Source organism: Myotis lucifugus, unplaced genomic scaffold (assembly GCF_000147115.1).
Source record: "Myotis lucifugus unplaced genomic scaffold, Myoluc2.0 scaffold_17, whole genome shotgun sequence".
Taxonomy (NCBI): domain Eukaryota; kingdom Metazoa; phylum Chordata; class Mammalia; order Chiroptera; family Vespertilionidae; genus Myotis; species Myotis lucifugus.
In genome coordinates, this window is record NW_005871065.1 from 7,959,258 (window position 1) to 7,986,909 (window position 27,652).

A 27,652-nucleotide genomic window follows, 5' to 3' on the forward strand; every position below is an offset into this window, starting at 1 on the left:
TATACAGAAGACGCCCTAACTGGTTTGGCTCAATGGATAGAGTGTCGGCCTGCGGACTGAAGGGTCCCAGGTTCGATTTTGGTCAGGGGCATGTATCTTGGTTGCCGGCACATCCCCAGTAGGAGGTGTGCAGGAGGCAGCTGATCGATGTTTCTCTCTCATCCATGTTTCTAACTCTCTATCTCTCTCTCTTCCTCTCTGTAAAAAAATCAATAATATATATATATTTTTAAAAAAGAGTATACAGAAGACAATTAAAACCACAATTTCCTCTCCCAGGCGTAATTTCTTCATGCATTTTGATGTATTTTCTTTGATTTATTCATTTTTCATTTTGATTATCTATTCAAATAGATTTTGCTTTCATTTTGAAGGTGAAATCTAATCTAGTTTCCATCTTTCCTTGGAAACAGAGGACCAGTTTTTTCTTTAGAAGCCTATTATTAGCAGATCTTGTGTCCCTTTCAGCTTTAAACTCAAACCATAAAATTGTACAATTTTGCAAATCACAGAACTCATGAGAGCAACCTCACCATATCCTTATTGTTCCTGGAGTATTACCTCACTTGGAGATGGTTTATTTTTCATTATAAATAGCTTTAAGGGAATAACATTGCACTTAATAAAATAAAACCAAGTGAAGATGGGTTTTTTTCCAAAGAAAGGGGAAAGGCACATTATCTCAAAGAACATTTGTGTATAACTCGCCTAAGCTTAGAAGATTCAGATTATTATTGAAGAGTAAATCGTTTAATCATAAAACAGTCAACTACAGTGATCTAAACTAATGAAAGGGAAAGAGGCATAGATCATTTGAAAGTGTACATGATGCCAAAAATGACAGTTAAAATGCTTTCAGTGGAGTAGGCTTTTGTTGGTGTGTTTTTTGCTTGCTTGTTAGTGTTATCATCAGTTATATTACTGATCATATTTTCCCTGGCATTAGTGTATATTTTTGGCACGTATCAATGGGTGGCAGAAAGTCACAGACAGAATGAGTGAGGCTGGAATTAAAGTTTGCTTATGACCTCAGCCCAAATGCATATCAAGTTGTAGATGTCACATGCCTTCCTTTTGAAGTTGAATCACTCTGAAGTTACCAACTGAACAAACAGAAGATAAGGTGCACAGGGCAATAGCTTGGACTTTCTTCTAACCCAGCGGTTCTCAACCTGTGGGTCGCGACCCCTTTGGGGGTCAAACGACCCTTTCACAGGGGTCGCCTAAGACCATCGGAAAACACATATATAATTACATATTGTTTTTGTGATTAATCACTATGCTTTAATTATGTTCAATTTATAACAATGAAAATACATCCTGCATATCAGATATTTACATTATGATTCATAACAGCAACAAAATTACAGTTATGAATTAGCAATGAAAATAATTTTATGGTTGGGGTCACCACAACATGAGGAACTGTATTAAAGGGTCGTGGCATTAGGAAGGTTGAGAACCACTGTTAGGCACTAGAAAGTGTTTGCTGATTCTTCTGTCTGTAAATCACCTCACTTCCACATTTTTCTCTTCATTTCTATTCCTTGGGACTGAGGTTGGTGGATTTTTTTCCTTTCTAATTCCATGTGTTCAGCAGAAACTTCTGAGTCATGAATAGGAACCTTGAACATAGAAGAGAAATGATGGTCAGGAAGCATAATGAGCAAAAGCTTGGAATATAAACCTGAAAGGATTGATACCTTTTTTTTTTGGAAAAAGCAATTGTTACCAGAGGGAAATTGATATCTGCTTTGTTGATTTAATACCAACTCTGTTTTCTTATGTCTGATTCAACATTTATTCTTGGTCTTCAGTATGTAAAGCTGCCAAGGCAGACCTGGTATTTATGGTGGATGGATCCTGGAGTATTGGAGATGAAAATTTCAACAAGATCACGGATTTTCTGTATAACACCATTGGAGCCCTAAACAAGATCGGTGCAGATGGAACTCAAGTAAGGCTAATAGATCAATTATTACTTTATTATATGCATTAAAAAGTATTCTAATGCATTATTATGGCTATTAGTTAGGGCATCTAGATAAAGAACTATAATGATCAAATCCATCCCTAAATGAGAGAATATATAAGTCTGTGTTTGGAAGCAGCTTACTGATGCCTGATAGAGATTGAGAAGATGCTAATCCTTAAAAGCTACTGAGTTCAGAAAACTAAGACAGGTTAGAATTGCCATGCCAGCAGACGTTCCTTTAATATATACTAGGAAGCTCTGAAAACAGAGTGATAGGACTTAAATTCACTGAGGGTTACTTAAAAGTGTGTGTGTGTGTGTGTGTGTGTGTGTAAGAGAGTATTTGAAATTTTGTGGTCAATGAAGGCCTCTTTGAGGAGGTGGCTTTTGAACTGAGATGTAAATGATTACAAAGGAGATCTGAGAGTAGAATTTGCAGACAAGGAAAACAGTGAGTACAAAGGACCTAAGATGAGAATGAGACTTGAGGCTTCAGACGCTAAAACTTGTAGCTAGAATATAGTGGGTGAGCATGCGGGGAGCAGGAGAAGAGGTGGAAGAAGTAGGCAAAAGCCAGATTATCTTGAGTCTTATGGACCATTGAAGGAGTTGAATGTCATCATAAATGCAATGGAAACCAGCAGAAAGTATGGAGAGAAAAGATCTGATAAGCTTCTTCAAAAAGATTAAAGGCTGCTTTGTAAAATGAATATTAATAATGGTAAGAGTGGAAGCAGAGAAACCAGTTAAGATGTTGCTCTCATGGTCCATCAGAGAGATGATGGGGGTCTGGGTTGGGGTAGTAGCAATGGGATGCACTGAAATGAACAGCTTTGGAATATATTTTGGAGGAACAGCTGAGGAATTTTGGATATCAGTGCCAAATACATAAAGCTGTTGAAGCATTTCAGGGAGGGAGAAATTTGTTTTGAATCGGGGGATTGGAGGAGGTTTCCTAAAGATGGTGACATCTGCAGGAGAACTCAATAGACTGGTAGCAGTTGAAGGCTCACACAAATGACAGTTCTTTGGTTTATCTCTTCTCGTCCCCCACCCCCATATTGAGGTATGTCAGTCTGTAGAGAGAGATTTTAAATATAAAGTACTTTCTGAAAGGTACTCAGAGAAAAAATGCTATTTAATGTGTCATCAAATTTGGTATGGAATTTTAACCAAGGAAACTGTGGACTGGGTTAAGTAAGAAATTAAATTGAAGGTATCTTATCTGGCCCAGGGGGAGTCTACATATATGTAAAAACAAACACACCTTCTCTCTCCAGGTTGCAATGGTTCAGTTTACTGATGACCCCAGAACAGAATTTAAGCTAAACACTTACAACACCAAAGAGACTCTTCTTGATGCAATTAAACGTATTTCATACAAAGGAGGAAATACAAAAACAGGTAAGACCAAAGAAAGCCCAGTTAAGACCCAAAATAATGAACTATTAGTGATTACTGAAATTACCTTTATAGAATTACATTTATTGGGATAACATTGGTTAATAACATTATATAAGTTTCAGGTGTATAACTTTGTAATATGACCTCTGTAGACTCTATTGTTTGCTCACCACCTGAAGTCTAGTCTCCTTCCGTCGCCATGTATTTGACCCCTCTTTGCCCTTCACCCTACACTGCACCCCACCCTTCCCAATGATTCTGCATCTATGAGTTTGTTTTATTTGTTCACTTGTTGCTTTTTTGCTTTATATCCTGCATATAATGAAAACACATGGTTCTTTCTTTTTTTGTCTGATTTATTTTACTTAGCATAATATTTTCAAGATCTGTCCATGTTGTCAAAAATGGCAATATTTTATCTTTTTATGACTGAATTTTATTTCATTATATATATGTGATATATACCTCACATCTTCATTAATCATCCAAAGTCACATTTTTAAGGCATAATTATATAGATTTTTTTTAAAAAAAATATTTTCATTGATTTAAGAGCTTTGTTCTTACCCTTCCCTCCCCGGCAAAACAAAAATGAAATTGAACTGTTGCCTTCCTTTGTTTCAGGGAAAGCAATTAAGCATGTCCGAGATACGTTGTTTAATTCAGAGTCAGGTACCCGAAAAGGCATCCCAAGGGTCATCGTGGTCATAACTGATGGACGATCACAAGATGATGTGAACAAAATCTCCAGTGAAATGCAATCAGATGGTGAGTTTTACACAGATAAGCAATAGCAGCTACCAGTAATATGGTAGCATTGCTCTTTTCTGAATATACGTTCAAAAGTTGAATCTGTATGACTTAAATATTTCTGAATCTTTCTTAATATAACTGAAAAGTGTGATTTTAAAAATACTTTTCAGGTTACAAATCTATTATTTTGCTTTATTTTCTCTAATACTTCTTCTACATACAGGATTCCCTGTCTAAGAAATGCCAACAATTAAATGCAATACTATGAAAAGAACCATTATAAAGGGCCAGGGAGGGAACCTGCACGGGAGCTCCTCAGTCTCATCATCTGTAAAATGGGGATTCTCATAACACTGTCGTGAAGATTACATTATATAAAATATGCCTGGCAAACAGTTGTTTAATATTCATTTGCCAAGCATTGAACCATGACCTACCTCTGCTGCTAAGCCTATTAACACCTCAGTTTCTACATATGAAATAAAAACTGTGATAAAATTCCTGTTTCAACTACACTACATCTTATAAATTTTAACATAATTATTAAACATATGCAGACATAAAGATGTTACTCAAATGGTAACTATTTTGTCTCAAGTACTAATGGGGGCATTGGCCTCCTTGAGTTTCTTTAAAATGGAAAAGTTTTGTAGGGGATGATGGAATAATTTTCATATAATGAAATACATGCATGCACAATTCTGATGAACTGTTAAGAATGAACACTACTAGCCCTCCTTCACAAACATATTTTAAACATTTGGCCGTGTCTTATATTGTGATACTTATCTGTTGTGCAATGGAAAGTAATCAGAAATCTGTTTCCGTTCTGCCACAGGCTACAGCATTTTTGCAATTGGTGTGGCTGATGCGGATTATTCGGAGTTGGTTAGCATTGGCAGCAAGCCTAGTGCACGCCATGTCTTCTTTGTGGATGACTTTGACGCCTTTAAGAAAATCGAAGATGAGTTGATTACTTTTGTCTGTGAAACCGCTTCGGCAAGTGAGTTCTTTGAAATGTGTGCTTACTCATGTTGCTTAAAGGTTGAGATATTTCATACCAGTTAAATAATGAATCCCATCTTGATCTGAGGAAAGAATATTGTCTCGTAGAGCCGTTTGTTATGCAGACATTGTTTTATGTTTTAGAGCATTTGGAAGTAAACCTCCCAGGCGTAGAGTTTTCGGTTGATGAAGTCCTTCCCTAGTAAGATGAGAGTCTGTGTTTAAAGGCAACTCTTCTTTAACAGCTGTAGCAAATAGTTTTTAAAAATGTTTGAAGACTGCCCACCAGTGTGATGCACTAGAAGTGAGACTTATCCCAACACATGTTCCTAAGTGACCACCACAGTATTCATGGACCCAGGAGAGGAAAAGGAGGCAATGTCCCTTTGATTTAAGAAAAGAAATGAGAGCGTTTCAATATTTAGGAATCCACAGAAAACCATAGCCACATCTGGTTTGGATTCCCTTCACAATTGACTTCCGGAAAGATTGTTAGTTTCCTGTTCTCAGGACAGGGAAAGGATACGTTTGGAAAATATCTAAATTAAGATTTTATATTGTTTGTTTTGTCTTGTTTTGCAGCCTGCCCACTGGTGCACAAGGATGGCATTGATCTTGCCGGTATGCATTATCACAATTTTCCAAGTAGAAATATATTAAACGACTCCCATTTGGGGGTCCAGATTTTTCTTTTAATAGGCTAATTTTGAAATTTAACATCCTAAAATGCCTGTTTATTCTTTTTTTTAAGGATTTAAGATGATGGAAATGTTTGGTTTGGTTGAAAAGGATTTTTCAGCGATGGAAGGGGTTTCTATGGAGCCTGGAACCTTCAATGTGTACCCTTGTTACCGACTGCATAAAGATGCCCTGGTTTCCCAGCCTACCAAGTATGTTTCCATTGCAAGATATTAAAACCAGTCATTTTTTATTATATCTCAATGTGAAAATGATGCCTACTTTTGTTAGGCTATAATAGTTCCCGGTAGGATTTTCTGTAATATTTAGAGCTAAGGACCCCTTGGGGGATATTTGCCAAGGGATCCCGGACTGCGAGAGGGCGCAGGCCAGGCTGAGGGACCTGCCCCCACCAAGGCATAAATGTTGTACACTGGGCCTCTAGTGCTTTTATAATCAGATATATAACCTTTTGAGGATGGATACAAGAAAATATTTTTTTTCTTTCCATTTTTAGGTATTTGCATCCAGAAGGATTACCTTCTGATTATACTATCAGTTTTCTATTCCGGATTCTTCCTGACACTCCAGAGGAGCCATTTGCTCTTTGGGAGATTTTAAATAAAAATTCAGACCCATTGGTTGGAGTTATTTTAGATAGTAAGTATATTTCTATAACATCTGCACACACATGTATGAGTGATGTATGTGGCATGCCATCTTGCCTGTTCTGTGTATATTGCAGAATACCTCACTTAAACCATGTTAGTGAATACTTACAATGAATTATGTAACAGTTCACTCATTCATTTATCCACTCCTTCTTTCCAAAAATATTCACTGAGTTCCTACTATGTGCCAGCTCTAGACTCTGGGAAAAGTAGTGAGCAGCTGAAAGAGGCAATTACTGAGCTACTGAAGACTACAAGAAGAGTGAGGTTGATGGAAGAAGGAGGGGTCAGTCAATGGCATGAAACCACAAGTTCATTTTTTGGATATGGATATGATATTGTAAGATGCCTATTTCATATTGAAACACACACACACACACACACACACACACACACACACACACACACACCCGCCAGACTGCCAGCAGTATATTTGGGAAGAATTCTGAGATGGAGAAATGAATTTTGAAGTTGTCTGGGTGATATATGTATAAGCCATGATATTGGGTGAAGTCATCTAGAGAATGAGTCTAGAAAGAGAAGAGAAGAGGTCTGAAGACTGGGAAACCCACCATTGTTTGGGTTTTGAAAAGTTGAGAAGGAACCAATGAAGGAAGCTTCTTAACCTCACACTCTTGGATGTCACATATAATGATCACTTAAGAAGATCATCAAGTTTTTTGTTAATGTCAATGAGTTTTCTAAATAGATTTTTAGTTTAGAATTCCAATGAAGCTAGGAACCAAAATTTAGTGGCTACTATTAGGTACTAACTCAAACATTTGGATAAGGAAAGTGTTTTAAACTTGTTTTCAGCTAGTATTTGTGAAAAGACTTTTCAGTACATGGAAATGAATCAACAACTAAATATGATCTTGTGAAAGCATTTTGTATTGATATCCAAACTAAGGGAAGGTTATAGATTAAAAAGGTGTAAGCCACTAACTCCATATACATGCAGGAATGGAAAACAATGAAGTCTCTCAAAATGACTAAGACTAGCTTTTCCTTTTGAAAGCAGAGTGAAGAATTAAGTTGTAACCTGGGAATGAATTAGTGAGAAAAATATTCTTATTTCTATGTAACAAAATATTCCTTGTAACATGAAATACTCAAGATTAGGAAGGCTTTCCTTTGTTCATAATAAGAGACATCTTGGAATATCATTCTTTTGGGGTGGTATAAGTTGCATGTCCTGGGAAAGTTGTTTGCTATAGTGGGTTAATTAGGCAAAGAGTCTGGTTTCTGTTTCTTAAGATTTGATTAACTTCATTCTCCCTTTCTGTCTGCCCCTAGTCCTAGCCTCAGACAACCCTCTTTCAAGAGGGTGATGTAGGCAATGAAGTATAAAGGAAAAATATGTGTAGGAGTCCTTGCCTTGCCATCATCACCACATTGTTAAGTCAGTTAGACTGACCAGCTAAAAGCCTGGGCAACCCAAGGACTGCAGATCCTTCCTTCCTTACTCATCACTTTGTTGTAAACAGAGCTTCAAAGCAATGGATGCATTATTTTCTGTCTTGAGTTGAATTGTAGAAAATTATTCACTCATTTTAATTCTTTTAAAAATCTTTTTCTTTGATTAGATGGTGGGAAAACCCTAACCTATTTCAACTATGACTACAGTGGGGATTTTCAAACTATTACGTTTGAAGGACCTGAAATTAGGAAAATTTTCCATGGAAGCTTTCACAAGGTGGGTAATGCTTTGTGTACACATAGTCTTTATTCACTGTGGGCAAAGCAACAGATAGATGGTGAAACTATTCTGTAGAGCTTTGGATCTCAGATTTCAACTGGAGAAAGAATTACCTCCAGGGCTTATTAACAATGCTTAGAGATTCTGAGATTGAACCCTGAAATGTGGAATTTTTTAGCAGGTACCCCAGGAGATATGATAGAAGTGGTCCAGGTTCCCACCATGAGGAACAATTTAATAGTGGGCACTATATTATTAAGCAGGCATTATGTGTGACGTAGAAAGGATTGCTGGTCTACCTGGCTACCAGTGCAGATGAAAGGTACAACTAGCCGAATCATATTAAAATGTAAAGATAGATATAACTGATTGCATAGTTATATCTATGTAAAGATAGATATAACTGTGTTTTTTTAACATATATACACACAACCTATTACTGCCATCATAAAAGTTACCCCTGAGGACAAATTTTGTAAAACCTGACTTAACTTGCTCTTATTTTAATTTGGACTTGTAACAAGAGCTCTGTTCCTTAACATTTTACATCTCAGAAACACTTAGTTTTGGTAGACATGCTTCCTTCCAATATGTACTGTTTCTTTTCTATTTGGCGAATAATCCCACTGATCTCTGGGCTGGTAGGCATGCAATACCAAGACTGCAGGGAGAGCAGAGCATTTACCAGGTGGCGCTAGCAAAAGTCTCTTAACCAATCCCTTCTTGCCCTATTAGAGAGAGAAAAGGGATATAGCACAGCAGTCTTCATCTTGGTTCTGTCTCCTGACATAGTACACGATCAAACACTAACTTTACTACTTTCTGGGGTTTTGAATACCATCACTGCCTATGAACAATTGCATAACAAAATTCTGACTCTGTCATGCATAAAAAGAGTTGCATAAAAATGTAATTTTTCCCTGACTGAATAAGACCATAAAAGATACCATAAAAACACATGAGATGCAAGTGGAAATCAATTAGTTCATGGTTCAAATTGGTCCCATTAGCATATCTTTGGAGTTATTGTCATTTCTCACCAAATTCCTCTTGACATGATTCTTTTCTTGATTATACAGTGTCTGCTGCAAAGTAGTCAAGGAAAAAATGTTCAGGAGATGAAAAGCATGTGAGATTTCATGAGTGTTAAAAATAATTGCCATCTTTGCCTGTGGAATAGGCATGGGCTTGTACTAGTAATTTTTATTCAAAGAATTCTTTAAGAATTTTAGGTAAATGTTAAGCTTTGCTTACCTTACCAGGAGAACTCAAAGACCTATAGGTAGGTTCATTAAAAATTTGTTTCAAATTCATAAACCTTCAAGTTTTTAAAAATTATATGAAGAAAAATCTTCCTAGGCCCTGGCCAGGTAGCTCAGTTGGTTAGAATATTGTCCCCATATGCCAAGGTTGCAGGTTCGATCCCTAGTCAGGGCCCATACAAGAATCACCTAATGAATGCATAAATAAGTGGGACAACTTATGGATGTTCCTCTGTCTCTCATCAAAAAATTGTTTAAAAAAAAGAAAAATCTTTTTCCACTTTGCTAAGTCTTAATAAAGCTAAAGCTAAATAAAATAAGAAAGGCATATCATAGAACAAACTACTTTACTAATATATCTATTAATGGAAAATCTTGATGCAAATTCAGTTTTTACTGATCAAATTTGATTTGTTTATAAACTTATGTTATAATTGAATAAATACTTTACCTTAATTCTTATTGATCTTCATTTGGCTTTATTTTGTACACTTTGGGTATGATGTAAGGCCCCAATGTCTCTTTCAAAAAGTTATAATTATATAAATGGATCCTTAAGTGAAATCAAAATATTTTTGAAAACTTTTTAATGTCTCCTTTTGTAAAGCAAAATATATTTTTTTATTTTTTCCATTGATTTTTCTTTTTTTTAGAGGGGGGGAGAGATAGAGAAAGAGAGAGAAAGAGAGGGAGAGAAACATCAATGTGAGAGAGACACATCGATTGGTTGTCTCCCAAACATGCCCCAACCAGGGCCTGGAATTGAACCTGCAACGCAAGTATGTGCCCTTGACCGGGAATTGAACCATAGACCCTTCCATCTTGGGACCAACACTCTAACCACTGAGCAACAATTTAAAAAATATGAATAATGCATAATATATTAGGTTGTCTAGCGCTCAGCATGAAAAATTCTATAATTTATAATAATGAAAAATATTCCAAGGCTCAAGAACACAAGAATCAAATTATACCCTTCTAAATGATTATAAAAGAGATGTAATATGAAACAAGTAATTTACTCCTGCAGTGTTGATCTGGATAGATTATGATTAACTTCTTTTTGAAGGAAAAAGAATATTAGGAGCCTCCACTATTGACGTAAATTATTTAAATCATGATGTAACTTAAATACAATTGGTATAAGTTTTTATGCTTTCAGTTCCAAGGCAACAAATAAACAAAAATAAATGAAGATAGAATAAAACCCATGAAATTAAAAGTAACATTATTTTAATTTTAAAGATGACATTATTTCCTCGTCACTCAACCTCTGCTCACAATACAGCACTAGCTGCTATAACTCTTGTAACCATGATTCACATTGCCCAACACTTTCTCTTTGAACTGATATGATACCTTCCCTTATACAGCTATTTGAAACTTCTTTTGGTTTTCATTTAATCATGAAATGAAATCATTATTTGCCAATTAAGTTCACTCTTTAATCTCACTAAACAAGTAGCCTGCCACAAACAAGAAGTATGTGACAGATATCATAAATTGAAATGCTTTATCAGCACTGAAATTTCATGGCAGAATTTGCTTACAACGTGTCTCATTTAGAATATACTTACCTTGGCCATCACCTACATGATGATGTAGATTTTTACCAATCCTCACAAAGAATGTGTAGACTCCTGAATATATTACCGTGGACCTCCAGATTCTAGAGATTCCAGTTTCAGGTCATTGAACCATACATTAAGCTAAAGAGTTTTATTTCATTTGGGCCCAGAGTCACTAGAAAGCCTTCCTCCTTTCCCCTTAGATTTTAGATTTTTTTCTCCTCACCTTAAATTACCAACTGCTGGTAGTACCGCAGATAACCTTTGTTGGTAATTCAACCAGCATTTTTTACATTTAAATACTTCCATTTTTGTTTATATGCTTTCAGAAACCACACTAACTCACACCACAACCCTGTGATTTCAAGTTATTACTGCCTTAGAGGAAGGCTAGATTTTTAAAAAGTGAATCATTTCAAAGTTACTTTAAAGAAAAATATTAATTAAATAAAAACAGACATGGTACTAACTGTGGGACAGTCCTGGAGGTAATAAAGTAGAAACTTTCTCCTCTAGCAAAATGCGTAGTGACAGAATTCCTGCTCGTCTCTTTCATATATTTTAGTGATGAGTCATGCAATTATGTAAATGTGGTTGATAGTCCTCTCACTTCTTACCTACTAAAACATCCTGACTTTTATCCAGCTACACATTGTTGTCAACAAGACTTTGGCCAAAGTGGTTATTGACTGCAAGCAAGTGGGTGAGAAGGCAATAAATGCATCTGCGAATATCACAGTGGATGGTGTGGAAGTCCTAGGGAGAATGGTTAGATCAAGAGGACCAAATGGAAACTCTGCACCAGTAAGTGGGTAAACAATTGAGGCCATGTTATTGTTATAGAAAAAGTTCTTTTAAAAATATAATTATTTATTACCCAGGGGGGAAGTTTGGTAAAGGAATGGATGGATGGATGGCTAAATAGTTAGCAGCCTTTATAAATGAACTAAAACATTCATAGTTAAAGCTCTTGGCAGTAAACTTCTGCTATATTATACTCCAGGAATTAAGCTAGTTTATTTTCTAAAGGCATTTTAAAATTCAGATAGTAAAATACTCATATGATTTGTGGCATAAATGGTTTGTTAACGTGAGAATCAAAACTGTGAAAGAACTTCATTTGTATAAGCAAATGTAGATTCATACAAAATGAGTGATTATTATACACAGGAAATTGACATAAGCCTCTCATTTGGATTAGATTTGGGCATTTTACAACTAGCTTTTTGCTATTGTTCATGTGAAATTTACCCTTTAATCATATCGTTATCTAAGTGACAAATCATTCTAAAATAATATATTTTTTCTTCATACAACAAGGAATTTAAGCCTTGAGACTTCCAACTGGCAAAGAAATAACTTTTTCTTCACTCATTACCCACGGCATATACAAGTTTTTGTTTTAACACTATGCAGTCATAGCTAATTACCATCATTCTCTAATTTGAGTCATTTTATAAATTAGAACAATTTAGCCTGGGGAATAGTTTATTCTTTTAAACAACCCCAACAATTCTGCATTTCTCTTATATGTCACGGAAACATAAAATGAATTATGAATGACTATTATTGTCTTGTACTTTCATAGGTCGGTAGAACTAGCCCATTATATGAAACTTTAGAACAACTTAGTAGTTCTCAAAGTCTATTTAAGTTGACGGTCACTTTGTGCAAATGAAATCTTCTGATGTGTCAATCAAATAAATAAATAAATAAATAAATAAGATTAAAACAGATCCATGTTGATTGAATGGGAGAGAGGACGTGGGGTAGTAAGTGTTCCCACCTCCAATGGTTCCTAAGGGAGCATAGTTTTAATTGCACTACTCTCATCTAACCTATTCACTGTACACACCAGCAAACTGTCCCAGAGTGCTAAAGTGATTTACTTTGGGACTCTGCTATTTTGTGGCATTTCTCTTTGTGGTAACAATAGAAATAAAATCCTTGTGTGCATTGATTCTAATGTATGTGTAATTTATTGGGGTGACATTGGATAATATAATTTTATGTTTCCAGGGTACAATTCTATGATACATCATCTGTATATTGCATTGTATGCCCACAACCCAAAGTCAAATCTTCTTTCATCACTATATATTTGACCCTCCTTTACTCTTTACCACCTCCCCATCCCTCTGATAACCACCAAACTGTTGTCTGGGTCTATGAGGGTCTTTTTGTTTGTCATGTTTGTTCATTTGTTGCTTTCAGTTTTATATCCCACATACGAGTGAAATCATATTGTTCTGGAGTATTTCTGTCTGACTTATTTCGCTTAGCATGAGTTTTGAGGCATCTTTCAAAGTGCTTTCGTTCTACTTTGCTTTGGAGAACTATGGATTAGATATTTAGAAAGAGAGAATATAAAAGTGATGGAAGGCTCTTTTGTTTTTAGTTATAGTAAGAGATTTTTAAAAATATTTACATAATATTTTTAAAGGAGTTGCTGCTCTTAATGTGTGGAATTTTATGTTGATTAAGAAACACACCATCTTCTGCCTCATGGAAGATACCTATATGATAGCACACTCTAGAATTTATAAAGAGCCAGAATTAGCAAACTAAGGACATCTTTCTTATAAGGATAAATGGATGTATATAGATGGATGCTTGCATGGATAAGTGAATAGCCTCTAATTTAAGAAAGAGAAACAATCTAGGGATATGAGATTTTAGGCCCAAATCACTAGTTAAATTATTATTTTTAGAATAATACATATAAATCTCCTGACACTTAATAGGCATTCAGTAATGAGCAGCTGTTATTATTTAAGGATGTCAGTAATACCTTCTCTTTCTCACCTATTCTAACCCGCTACTGCTTATATAATACTCAATTATTTTGGGCCATATATCATTTTCTTTTTCTTTCATATATCTACATTTCAACCCTCTAGCCAGAGTATAAACCATCAAAATAGAAACCATATCATGGTCTTCATACAACGACACCCTTTTATCCTCCATCACAGTATCTAATAAATCTTATATGAACAAAGTTCTCAAGAAATACTTGCTGGAAATTTAATAGAATGTCATCTATTTGATTGATTCCATATCTTTTGTTAAAATGTTGTTTTGCATGTATTCTATTCATGTATGGTATTGACAGCCATCCAATAATATATATCATACCCTCTCCTAATTTGTATTTTACAATTATAGTTTGATAATTATAATTCTTTCAAATGACAATTTTATAATTACTTCAAATTATACTCTATGTAAATAAACGGTACTCTAGATATATGGCCGATTAAACATCAACTTTATTTCTGGAAGCAAAAGTTACTGTAGGTTTCAGTCCTACTAGCAATAAATCTTTAACTGTCCATGAGAGAAAAGCAATTGAACAGAGCAGCCTCTGTGGTGACTTCCAACCAGTAGTAGACAATGGGGAATTTATGGAAGTCAATAATTAAAAGAGTTCTTTGTAAGGCTAGTAGGAAGAAAGTTGTAGCTTTTGTTAGAATCTAGAATTCTACAAAGGATTACCAAATAGGTTTTCAGTCTGCCCACTTATTAAAGAATTTGATTATGCTAAAATGGATGATATTAGATTAGCTCTCAAGAATGTGATTGGAAGCTCCCTTGCTTTTTGAGGTAATTGCTTAATTGTTTCAGTGCAGGGCTAGAGACAAGCTTCAGTCCTCAATTTTCACTTTAGAAATCACAAATTGCTAAAAAAAAAAATCTTAGTATACACTTGTACTTCACTACCCAGCAAAAGTGAATGTGTAATGTGCAAGTTTTGTACTATTCCAGAGGGAGTAATTATCAGATCATTGAGATTAGTAGTTTATAGGTCAGCATTCCCTGGGCAAATTCAGCAATGATTTTAAAAAGTGTCAGATGATGGAAAAACTCTAAATATTGAGTCTCTAAACAAAATATATTCTTCTTAAACCCAAGTTGAGTGGAGAAGAGATTAATGGATTTAGGGATACAGTACTACTATATTAAATTACTCACATTTATAATAAAAACAACTCGTGTTCTGCAATGAAAGATTTTATAGGCAGCAAAAGTGCCCAGTGGGACTAAATAAGCAGTCCTAACTTAGCTGTCAAAACACAAGTGGGAGGAAACTTAACAGCTGTTCTTCTTTTTCCCATCTTCTTTCTCCTAAGAAATGTCTCCTATTTTTTCTGACATGCAGTGAAATTTTAATGCTGCCAATCAGAGATCATTCTAGGAAAAATTTTATCTTCTGGCATTGGCTCATGTTTCTTAGTGTCTTCCACCTTTAAAATATAACACGTATCCAATTGACATTTGTTTAGCCATCTGCTGCTAAAGACAAATACAAATTTTTATGCATTTTTTATTAAAATTATTTTTCAAGTTAAAGCTTTTTATGCAGGAATCAGTAGTAGACTAGTGAATGGTCCCATAGAATTTAAAAATTGTATTTTTAAATTACAATAAAATGATTGTTTTCACAAGAATTATATCTTTTAATCCTTAAAATAGGAATAGTAGCTAATATTATTGGAGGCCGACTGTGGACGAGGCAGTGTCTACTTTTCCATGATTACCTCATTTAATCTTCCAATACCCCTAAGAAGAGAGACTTAAATAAGCCCCACTTTATAGATGCAGAAATTGAGATTTGAAGAAGTTAGGGAGGGATTCCCTTCCTAAAAATGAGGAAAGTGAGGTGAGATCATATGTGTCTTGCATACAGTTACCTGCCTTCCATTCTAAGCTCTCTTCCACTGGGTCTGATTATTGCAGAGGAGGGAGTCATGTTCACTGACAAGTCCAAAGACTTACATTATTTGAATTACAACCTTGAAAGTAAATGTGATCAAAATGGTCCTCCCAAATATGTTTACACCCAAGTATTCTAATTCCTACCAACAAGTAAAGCCGTTAATTTTCATTTCCTAATTTAATTAATGCCATGATGCTTTTCCTTAAAATCAATAAACAGAGAACAAATAAAAACACTATGTTAAATATCTGACAAATGGTATGTGCTTAATAAGTCCTAGTTTTGAAATGGAGTCAATAAAAGTTAAACACCAAATCAAAGTAGAAGATGGGTTAGGTCCCCAGTAATCTTTTTTTTAAAAAAAAATATAATTTATTGATTTTTTACAGAGAGGAAGGGAGAGAGACAGAGAGCTAGAAATATCAATGAGAGAGAAACATCGATCAGCTGCCTCCCGCAACCCAGGTACATGCCCTTGACCGGTATCGAACCCGGGACCTTTCAGTCCGCAGGCCGACGCTCTATCCACCGAGCCAAACCGGCTTCGGCTCCCCAGGAATCTTTTGCCAGTATTCTCGAGTAATGTCAAGCTCTCTAAATATTAGTATAAGTTCAGGTATATCTTGACTTCAAATTATAAGCTTAGTTATATGTTGCTAGAAAAAAAAGGATAAAATCTAGTACTGAGCAGAAAGTGAACCCAGAGATACATTTTAATTGCCATTCACAGGTCACAGTGGCAACCGCTGAGAAATATTTTAATCTTATTTCCATGCTAACATTTGACCTCAATGACTTGCCTTTTGTGCTACACCCAGACAGAAATGTCCAATAATGAAAAATGAGCATTTGTAATCAGCTCAGTATTCCCTTGAAAGAGATTATAAAAAGTAAAAGTGGGAGGTTCTACACCTTTCTCTCTCCTTTTTATTTTTGTCACATAAAATTTTTATTTTCAGTTCAAAAGGAGAGAAGTTACAAAAGTAAAAAGTGGCTGCCTCTTGGCATTAGTTGCTTGAAGTATGATTTATGTTTAACCATATTGTCTTGCATTTACAGGCACTCGGATGTAAGATCTCTCCATAGACCACTTCTGTACTGTTTCCTACATAATTACTACAAATATGTGTGTCACTGCTTTTGGAATAAAAGCTGGAGGGGTTTTTAATCAATCCCCAGAAATGTGCCTTGGAAAAAGAAGTTCCTAAATAAAGGCTGAAGAATCTAAACTATTACGAACGCAAAACAATTATGAATAAATTTTTTTGTGCTCACACACAAAAAAGGCTGCTGACTTCATCTAACTTGAAAAGGAAGGCAGCCCACAAGCATTCCTCAGATGATAGTATTGGCTTCATTCAGCACTTAGTAGGCATTCAACCCCTTGAGTGAATAAAACGAGCGCATAAGAATTCCAATCACTCAATAGGGCAGAAGTTTAGCCAAAGGTATATATGTAGACATTATACTGTTCTAGGTGATTAGATGGTGAATGTTTATTTAAAAACTTCCACAGAGCCTGGTGCCAGCTTGGGGCTAGTGAAAGGCCTTGGCTTTATGTAAATCTCCCCAGTCACCAAAATGGTTTTACACTGAAGGCTCTGTTCAGAAATGGAAAATTTCTTAATGGATGAATGACTTACAGATTTAGCTGATTCTATCTAATGCTGTCATAATGGGACCCATTTAATAAATGTCCCCAGACAAATGGCCTTGTAAAGTTAGGCTTGGGTATCTGTATTTTAAATATTAGACCAAAAATTTATTCACTGCAAAATGAACCATAAAAAATTGAGGTGGACCCTAACCGGTTGGCTCAGTAGATAGAGCGTCAGCCTGCAGACTCAAGGGTCCCAGGTTTGATTCCGGTCAAGGGCATGTACCTTGGTTGCGGGCACATCCCCAGTAGGTGGTGTTCAGGAGGCAGCTGATTGATGTTCTCTCATCGATGTTTCTAACTCTCTATCCCTCTCCCTTCCTTTCTGTAAAAAAATTAATAAAAAATATATAAATTAAAAAAAATTGAGGTGGGCTGTTCAAATCCCAACCAGAACTCATCTTTCAGCACCTGCTTAAATTCCTTAGGCTTTTTCATCCTAGGGATTAATCTATGGAATGGGGTGGCTAGTACTGTATTATGCCACATTGTGGTTGACCTGAGGATTAAATGATACAGACAAAAAAGTCCTTAGGATCGTGCCTGGTATATAGTAGGGTTTCACTAAATGTTTGCTGCTATTGTTATTGTTATTTGCCAAGTTTTTACTCAGAACATTAAATAGATATGATTATTATATAAACACACTACTATGATATATTTGCCCTCAATACTATATCACTTTCATTTTGATTCTACATTTTGGCCCTTGTATTATATACTCCTCTACCTTAAAGAATTCAATTATGGAAGAGCTGTACATTAAAATATTTATTACTTATAATAACTATATTCCGGGCACTGTTCTAAATAACTCATTTTATTATTATAGCTACTATTATTACACTAATGAATGGCTACTATTCAGTAGCTACAATTATATTAATTTTACAGACAAAAAAATCTCAAGACTCTAAGACATTAAATAATTTGTTCAAAATGCATTAGCTTTTGAGGGAAGGACTTAAAGATTACACCCAGATAGTCTAGCTCCATAGCCTCCTAACCACGATGTTTCTTGCAGTAGCTTTGCTGCTCTTGCTGTTCATGAAAATCAACAATCATGTTCTTTAAAAATGTTGTAATTTTAAAAACCTAATTTTTTAATGATCACAATTTTGTTGTATGGTTACCCTGCAGAGATTCAGATATTATACCCTTGGTAAAAATTAAAAACAAAAATTAGTCTGAAAAAATATCAGTGAACCACACACATATTTCCTCAAATAACACAGTTCTTGTACACAGACATAAGAAAACATGATGCCTTGATTCATGGAACTGCTTTCAAAATTAAGGTTTTCTTTTCAAATAATCTTGCAAAACTCACTTGGGGAAGGATGTTTGCAGCAAGACACAGTTCTTCTTGGACATATTGAGAGAAAGCCTAGTTCTTCTCTTGACTATGATCTAGGTCTAGGACAGGCTCTTCTGTGATACTGTATGCATCATTGCTAACCTATTTCAATAGTCCTATCTACTTGGGCATTCTCTGTTTCATCCTGCGATGAAACAGTATTTACTGACGTATGAATAGTATTGCTTGGGAGAAAATAAGGCACCAGGAGTTTCCAACTCTTGCTTTAAAATACCACTTGCTGAAGGAAGGTTGAAGATGTAAAAAGAAAAAAACTTGATCCTTCTCCCAGCTCTCTAACTGATGACACTTTTAATATGTGAAAATAATTTAAGAAGAAATATAATATTAGAAGTAGTTGGGTCATGATGTTCGTATCAGCCCCTAATGATAGTATAATGATGTTTCTGTATATTTCAACATACATATTGAGTTGCTGCCAACATACACGAATAGAGCAAGACTGTCTAAATATTTATGGCATGATCAATGGCTTAAATAAAAATACACTTAGCCCAGCTTCTCACAATACCATATGTGACTATCATGACACTTACCATGTTGAAAACAGGATTTATGTGCCTGTTTCTCATTCCCTGGAAATCCACTGAGGGCAGAATACTTTGTGGTTTTGTTCATTTTTGTATCCTAAAGGTCTACATAGTATCCAGCTTATGTCCTACTAAAGAGAAATTGTCCGAATGTATGCCTGAATGATTAAAGTTGGAATTACTTCAACAAGCCTTCATTGAACACCTACTACGTGCTCTATATTGCAATAGGATACAAAGATGATTAAGTGGTTCTCTATCCTTTGAAGTGCTGACAGTCTAAGGAGAAGAAACTATAAATAATTATATTGTATGGTGGCAGCATGCTATGAAAGAGAGACCTAAGGGATGTTGTGGGATTACAGAGGTACTCGGAATAACCATGATGAGCAGTACGAGGAAGATTTCAGCAGAGGTGCTAAGATTCTTTAGATGGAGATGGGAAGGGAAGTTGTGATAAATATGGGAGTTTGGATGGCAGATAGAGTAACTGTAGACAAAATCTTAGACCATTGTGTCTTTGAGTGGCTAATTAGTAATTGTTGGAATTACTTTTTAATTTATTTTTGGTAAAGTTATGTTATAAATGTATTGGTATCCTATTATTGATATATAGTATGAAATCATAATAGCTATAAACACAAGGTATCTATCTTTTATTGAATGACAATTTCACTTTAAATTTCAGTTCCAGTTACAGATGTTTGATATTGTTTGTTCCACATCCTGGGCCAATAAAGACAAGTGCTGTGAACTACCAGGCCTGGTAAGAAATCTTCATTCATTATTGGGTCTGTTCTTCATTAAACTGTTCTAAAGTTATATTGAATTTTCTCTGAAAATGAAATGCTATTTTGCAAAACTCATATCAGAGATAATTCATTGTGATGATAAAGAAAATGAGAAAGATGTTAAGAGGGAGGCGTGTCTGAAATTAGCAAGACACACGGATATACATGGTGGGTCTGCACAACACCTGGGGTGCCATTTACATTGTCCAGATCTTCCCAGATTTCCTTGTTCATAAAATACATAGCGTTGGAATACTTTGTGGCATCCCCAAACCAAGAGAAATACCTAACAGCTCCATTGCTGAAGTAATTAGGTCCAAACATCTTACTAATTGTTTATGTCCTAATAACTCAGTAGCCATATGAAAAAAATGATATACTTATTTTATTCTTAAATAACTAAAATGACTTAATGGGATGTGTGTGCCGATTGGCAGTGTATACTTGCTTATATCTTGGGATATGATGGGACATTTCCACCCTCACTTTGTTTTTCCATATTGATTTTTCTCATGGTACTTGCTACTCAATGAGAAAATGCTGAAAAACCAGATTTGCAAATACGTGACATCATCAAAACAGTATTTCAAAAGCTGTTGTTGAAACTGTGAACTACTTTGAGCTGGTTGTTCATACAAAGTCCAATGGGTGTTTCTCTTGAGTTTAAAACATTTACATGCTCCTGTGACCTTGTCATGGTGCCCCAGGGCACCCTTGGTACACAGTTTTGGAATTGCTCTTATAAGCTCTATACCCTATGTAATTGATACAAGAAAAATCAAACTTTTTCTTATTAATAATACCATGTGTAATTCATAAGGGTATACCTGTACATATGAAAGCAGATTCATATCTTCAGATCCTTAGATCCTGAGCTGAAATGGATGACACCATCATGGTTGGACGTAGTCATGTCTTAATAATTAAATGTGGAGAATGGATATGGAGAAGTCATCATAAAGTCTGAGCAATTTGCCTTCTTAAGATCTTACAACAGATCACATCATCTATCGCAGGCAGTAAATTCATGCCAACTATGTTTGAGAAGGAAATAACTTACTCTTTCTTCAACAAAATAAGTTTCTAAGTAGTTTCTGGGGTAGATTTAAATCAGAGAAACTGTGATGTCATATATAAGTGCAGGTAGATTGGAAATTGGAAGGACAAATGCCACAAATCTGATGGTGTGTCAAGCAAAATGTGATCACCACAAAATTCTTCAAGAAAAGAATTATGATCTCCTATCTCAAAGCTTTAGGTTGATGCCATGATTTACTTTTTTCCAAATACAGAATGTGAGCAGTAGTTAAAATTGTTACAGAGAATTAATGATGTTTTAACTTAAAAATATATTTTTAAATTGATTTTAGAGAAGTAGAGGGAGAGAGAGACAGAAACATCAATGATGAGAGAATCATTGATTGGCTGCCTCCTGCATGCCACTTCCTGGGAGTCGAACCCGCAACTGGGCATGTGCCCTGACTGGGAATCAAACTGTGACCTCCTGGTTCATAGGTTGATGCTCAACCACTGAGCCATCCCAGCCTGGCTGATGATGTTTTTAAGCACTGTTTTTATTTTGTTTTGTTTGTTTTAGTATAGATGCAGTTATTTTGGTTGACTAGACCAGCAAGTTTTCTTTTATCCTTTGAAATGGGAAAAATATTGTAACACAAAGTTTGCAAGACCTTTAGTTCATAGAGTACTGCTGCTCCAATGAATTAAATAGTAAGGTGGTTTGGCAGCTATTTTTTTTACACCCACTTCTGCCTTTCTTCCCCTGGATTCCCAAACAGGTTTTTAAGATCCTTTAATAATGATGATTATTAATGACTCACAAGACACCCAGTCATTGTTCTTCAAAGAAAAGATTTTTGTGGTCAGGAAAAAATATTTCTTCCTTTCTAGACTAATGCTCACTTTAAAGTGTCTTAAGTCAAAGTTTTTGCTAACCGCTATGCTATTTTTTCTTTTCAGAGGGATGAGGAGAACTGCCCAGACCTTCCACATTCCTGCTCCTGTTCTGAAACCAGCAAACGGGCTCTGGGACCAGCAGGCCCACCAGTAAGTCTCGCCTAGCTGGGCTTAAATGTTTTTTAATAACATTTATAGCTATCACTTGTGTGTCTGATAGATGATCTCCATTGTGCCAAGCACGTAGTTAATCACAGAGATGTTACATAACTTGCTTAAAGAACACAGATCCAGGTCTCTGTGCCTCCTAGAGATGATGCTCTTAATCACTATGCAAGACAACCTCATGCTGCTGTATATTCCACACGTTCCCTTGAAACTTCTGTGGTTTATTCTCAGTGTGAACGTTTCAAATATTGGCCCTCTACTTACACCTGCAATATTTCCATGCTCTCATCTTTCTCATTCTGTTATCAAAATTTATTTCGAATTTTTCAGGAAAAGAATGTCATCTGAGCATGCCTGGAACTTTCTATAGAGCAGGAGAGGGAGGGGAGAAAGAAGGAGGAAGAGTTTTAGGTTGATGCCGTGAGAAAGAGAGAAAAAAGGGAGGGAAGGAGGGAGAGAAGGAAAGAGAAAAAGAAAACATATTTGTAAAATATAAAATATATAAAATTGCACTATCTGGGTCTTTGTATTTAGCATGATAAATCTTTTGTAATATGTTTAAATGTTCATTTTTTTCGGTCTAACCTGTTAAACTGGGTTAGCAGTATTTCTTTGGTATAAGTATGCTACAGCTGGTGTCTGGTTAGGGAATGAGAATTACATCAGGGCAGAAGACAAAGAAAACAGGGAGAAGGTGCACCAGCAAATACAGAAGCCACGGAGGGATATTTTGACGCCTGGCCAGCGTCTGTACCTTGGCCTCCTGGAGAGGCGGCCAACCCAGGCGGCATGTGAGCAGTAGGTAACCACTCTGACAGCTGGCTTGCAGCGGGAAACTTCACTGCAGGTCGGCACCACCAACAACCTAATGTTCCTTTATTTGTGGATCGCGTTTCCTGAACTGAACAAAAACAAAGAGAACCTGCTGAATGCATTTGAAATATATTCCAGCAGTTTCTCCTTTATCTTTGGCACATAGAACATTCTTTCAAGCTACTGATGTGGAACCCACACACATAAAAAAAAGGTTCCTTTATCCCCAAGAAGCAAATTTGCGGTAATAGTAAAAGCATTACATTTAAATTGTAAGATTTGGCCAGTCATTGTATCACTGTGAACCTCAATTTCCTTGTATATACAATAGCACCCACTTCTTTAACTGGTATTGTGAGGAATATACAAGACAATATGTATGTAAGGATTTTGTGCATTATAAAACTTTAATTAAATGTAAAGAGATGTCTTTAGTTTAATCTGGAAATTGAAAACAATGATTTGTTTTCAACTTTTTTTTTTACCCCAAAAAGAATGTCTTTGAACTTTATCAAGGCTAACACACATTGTTTAGTTTATTTGTTGTACCAGCTGTAAGGTATTCCATTATATAAACTACAGTTTATTGACCCATTACTGTGGAGTATTTCCCTGTGGCAATATTATTACAGTGAACATTCTTTGTATATCTCTTTGCAAACATGAATTAGTGTTCTTAAAATAACACTTAGATTTGTTGGAGAAGAAGGAAGGTGCATCATCAGCTTCATGAAGAAACCCCAAATTGCTCCTCAGGATGATTGTCCCAATATCCTCTTCCCCAAATTCTGTGTGAGAGCTAGTTCCTATGCATTTCACCAAGACCCTCTGATGTAGCCAAATATGAGCGCCTTCCTTTATCTGATGATTGTAAAACCCTGTGTCATTGTTATTTTAATTTAAATAGGACTCTCCCTCCATGCTAGTGAGATGAAACAGTTTTTCATGTCTCTTAGCCATTTGGATTTTTTCCTATATAAATTACCTGTTTATAAACTTTGCTAGGTTTTTGTTATACAGGCTTTTTTCCTTACTGATTTATAAGTGGTTTTATGTATTGTGAACACTAACCCTTTATTAACAATATGGTTTGCAAATATCTTTTCATGGCCCATGGATTGTTTGTTGTTTATGAGAACTTGTATTGTCTAGAAATTTTAATTCTATGTAGACAAATTTAATATTTCTGTGAGCTATAGTTTATATTTTCATTTATTGCTTCTTTTAGTCATGATTTACTTAGAAGTACCTTTTTAAATTTTCAATTATGTGTGCAACTTTTATCTTTTTCTTATTAATGTATTGATTTTATTGTACTTTATAAGGGAAGATAGTCTGTATAGTAACGATTTTTTGATATTTGTTGCTTCTTTGGTATTTATTTTGTGGCCTTTTGTAAAGTTTTACAGAGTTTCCCTGTAGGTTTTAGGTGAATGTGTTCCCTAGTTGTCAAGTTCAGAATTTTAGATATAAAGTCCAGTAAATGAAATTGTAAATTTGTGTTGCTAGAATCTTCTTTATCGGCATTAATTTTTTATCTTTTGATTAAGAGATAGATATTTAAAATCTTTCACTCTAATTGTCAAATTCTGTTTGTAATTTCACAATATATATAATCTTTGGTTGTTTCTTTGAAAGAGTGTTGATGGTAAATTTTCAGATTTTGTTCATCTGAAAATGCTTTTATTTCCCATGTTGTCAAAGGATTGTTTTGATGATTGTCACAAAGATTGCTAATTGTCCCCCATCCCATATTCATTGCCACTGCTTCTTTTCAAAAAGTGGAATCCCTTGAGTTTTAGCCAAGCACATGGGCATTCTGCTAGGGGCTTGATTTCTTAGCATCTGTCACCTTAGGACTAAGCTCTGGCCAATGAGAGAGAAGATATATGAAGTAACCGTGGATGTTGTTTTTAAATGAAAACCAAATGCCCTTCATAACCAACCTCACCCTTCCTCACAGACTAGAATGGGGGCATGTGGTAGTGAGGTCACTTTGATAAGCAACATCCTGGGACACAGCAGAACAATAAGATGTTGGGAATCAAGGTTTCACGCTGCCTTACATGGTAAAGCTACTCTGCTACACTGGACCCATTCTCAGCTCAGATTTTAACAAAGGAGAATAATAAACTTCCTATCTTGCTTAAAATGTTTAATATTGACCTCAAAGCACTCAGACAAGTTTCCAAACTATAAACTTGGAGTACAATTCTAGATTAACAATTATTTTCTCTGAGCACTTTGTAGATGCGATTACACCATTTTATAGCTCCACTGTTGCTATTGAAAAGTCAACTGTCAGTCAAATTAATGATTGTCCTGTAAGAAAGAAATCTTTTCTCTCTGGTTCTTTTCAAGACCCCTTTAGTAATTTGAAGTTTCACTACAATATTGATGTTGTTTTGTCGTTTTGGAAAATTTGGGACTTCAGGAATTTGAATACCAATGTTCTTATTCATTATGGAGTTTTCTTAGTCACTGCCTCTTTGAATATTGTCTCTCTGCTGTAATCTCTATTAGGTTTTCCTGAAATTCCAACTAGATGGACTTTATAACTTATAATGTTACTATCATGTCTTTTAATCCTTTTTTATTTATTATCTACTTTGCATCTCCAGGCTTCATTATGTGTAATTTCTTTAAATTTATCTTCTGGTGTGCTCTATTTTTAGCTATGATTTAATATTTCATTTAACTTAGCTATTGTGTTTATGATTTTGATTGTTATCTTTAGTATATCTAGAAGTTATATTTGGTTCCTTTTTCAACCTTCTTGTTATTTGTACAGTCTCTTCTTTTGTACCACTTTCAAGACTACTTTCTTTATTATATTAAATTTGGTGTATATTCTTTACCTTATAATTTTAAAATCCGCAGTGTATGTGGGTCTGATTCTGCCGTTTGTTTTCCTGATGATTTTACTCATGCTGTCTTGTTTCCATGTATATTTTGTGATTTTTTTTGGTTTTGTGTATTTGACTTCATGTTATTTGAAACTTTGTCTCTGGGACTGTTTTGAGCCTATGTTTCAAACATATTCCGCCAGAGAGTATCTGTGCCTGCTTCTGCTAAGCTCCTGAATATACAACCAACTGGAAACCACCTTAGGTTTAACTTTGGAGTTTTGTTTGATCCTCACAGGCAGTGTGAATTCCAGTCCCTAGATTGTTTAAGAATCAGCTACTGGGTAGTAATTCTTAGGGGAGATAGTTCCTCCTCCTGCCATAGCTAAAGTGAAAACAACATCGTGGTCATCCACCTGCCGGTGGGCCATTTCCATTTCTAGCTCATTCAGAGTGCAGCCTTTCAAGTTCTTCAACATTAATGAATGTTTCATATTCTACCTCCCCCCACCTATCATAGACCCAAGTTCATATTTCATTGCCTTGTGTGGGCTATAAAACACAGGCTTTGCAGTAAACCTCAACCATCTTCCCAGTCTTTCCCCGGGGCAGTCTCAGTGCACATGCCTGCTGCTCTGGTTTTTTTTGTTTCTTCTTCATGCTTGGTCCTTAAAGATCCAGTTCTTAATTACAATCATGTTTATTTTATTTTAAAAGGCATCAATAAGCTCTTTTTAGCTGGAGGCTTTTCAAGTTTTTCATTTGCAATACTGCTGGAACAAGTTATAAGATATTTACATATGACCTAAGAGTCAAACTTTGTAATGAGAAGAAAGCAGCAGAGAAGTAAAAGGAGAGGGTTGAGCTCTGACTTGTTGAGAAAAACAAAACATGTAAAACGGAGAAAGGCTATTGACATTTTAAAATATTTGAAGTATAATAAACTATTTAAGAACTAGTATCTCAAACAGTATGTAATAAACCCTGTGCAATGACTAACATAGTTGTGATTATCTTCTCATTCAAGAATTTATACAGTAGTATTATGTGCCAATAAAACTGTAAAGAGCTGTAGAGAGACATGAAAGAACCATATTCTCTTTGCCTGGACTAATCCTTTCTTATTAAAAGATGGAATCTTATATCCACAAATATTTGTTGAATTCTTATCATGTGCTCAGTGATGAGGGTCAGGGTTAAGATGGCAAACAAGTTAGAAATGTAAAATGGTCCCTGGCTTTTAGACATGGTGTGCCTGGAAGGAATATCTGGGAGTCAACTAGAGTCACAATCATTTAAGATGTGCAAAGAGAATTAAAGAGTTGGCCAGACTAGGTATATTACTTGGGATGCAGTGGGCTTGCTGCAGGCAACAGAAAACTTGATAGCACAGTGGTGAAACCCATTAGAACATTTGGACACTCATTGTTTGCTCAGCAAAGGATTTAGAGGAGGCTGAACCCAAAAGAAAGGAGGCTGCTCACCAACTTCATTAAGGACCCAGATCGTTCCAGCTCTCCAATTTGCTTTTCTTTGGCTTGTTGCTTCTTGATCAAATTGGCTGTAACTGGCTAATATATCCATTCCTAGTTGCGAGGAGGCTGGGAAAGTAAATCTCTCTTTTAGGCTTTACAGTAGCAGAAATAAAATGGAAAGAAGTCAGGAAAGACTCTTTGGTAGCCAGCCAACAATGTCTGCCTCACTGGGGGAAAATATTTGCATCATCTTTAACAGTTAAGGATGTAGTATCCAAATATATGAAGAATTCCTGCACATTAAAGAGAAAAAGACATGCCATCCCATAGAAAACTAAATATATA

General features: G+C 35.5%; 1 protein-coding gene across 3 annotated transcripts in view; it reads left to right on the forward strand.

Moving 5' to 3' along the window:
* Positions 1–27,652, forward strand: part of COL14A1 (collagen type XIV alpha 1 chain) — a 173,165-nt gene that overhangs the window by 91,389 nt on the left and 54,124 nt on the right. For all 3 annotated transcript variants that reach the window (XM_006085247.3, XM_014452679.2, XM_014452680.2), the window contains exons 26-36: positions 1,818–1,957; positions 3,256–3,379; positions 4,004–4,147; positions 4,971–5,135; positions 5,720–5,758; positions 5,889–6,027; positions 6,333–6,475; positions 8,073–8,182; positions 11,661–11,819; positions 19,989–20,066; positions 22,069–22,155. In XM_006085247.3, coding sequence (XP_006085309.1) covers positions 1,818–1,957; positions 3,256–3,379; positions 4,004–4,147; positions 4,971–5,135; positions 5,720–5,758; positions 5,889–6,027; positions 6,333–6,475; positions 8,073–8,182; positions 11,661–11,819; positions 19,989–20,066; positions 22,069–22,155 — 1,328 coding nt within the window. The remainder of the gene's footprint in view (positions 1–1,817; positions 1,958–3,255; positions 3,380–4,003; positions 4,148–4,970; positions 5,136–5,719; positions 5,759–5,888; positions 6,028–6,332; positions 6,476–8,072; positions 8,183–11,660; positions 11,820–19,988; positions 20,067–22,068; positions 22,156–27,652) is intronic.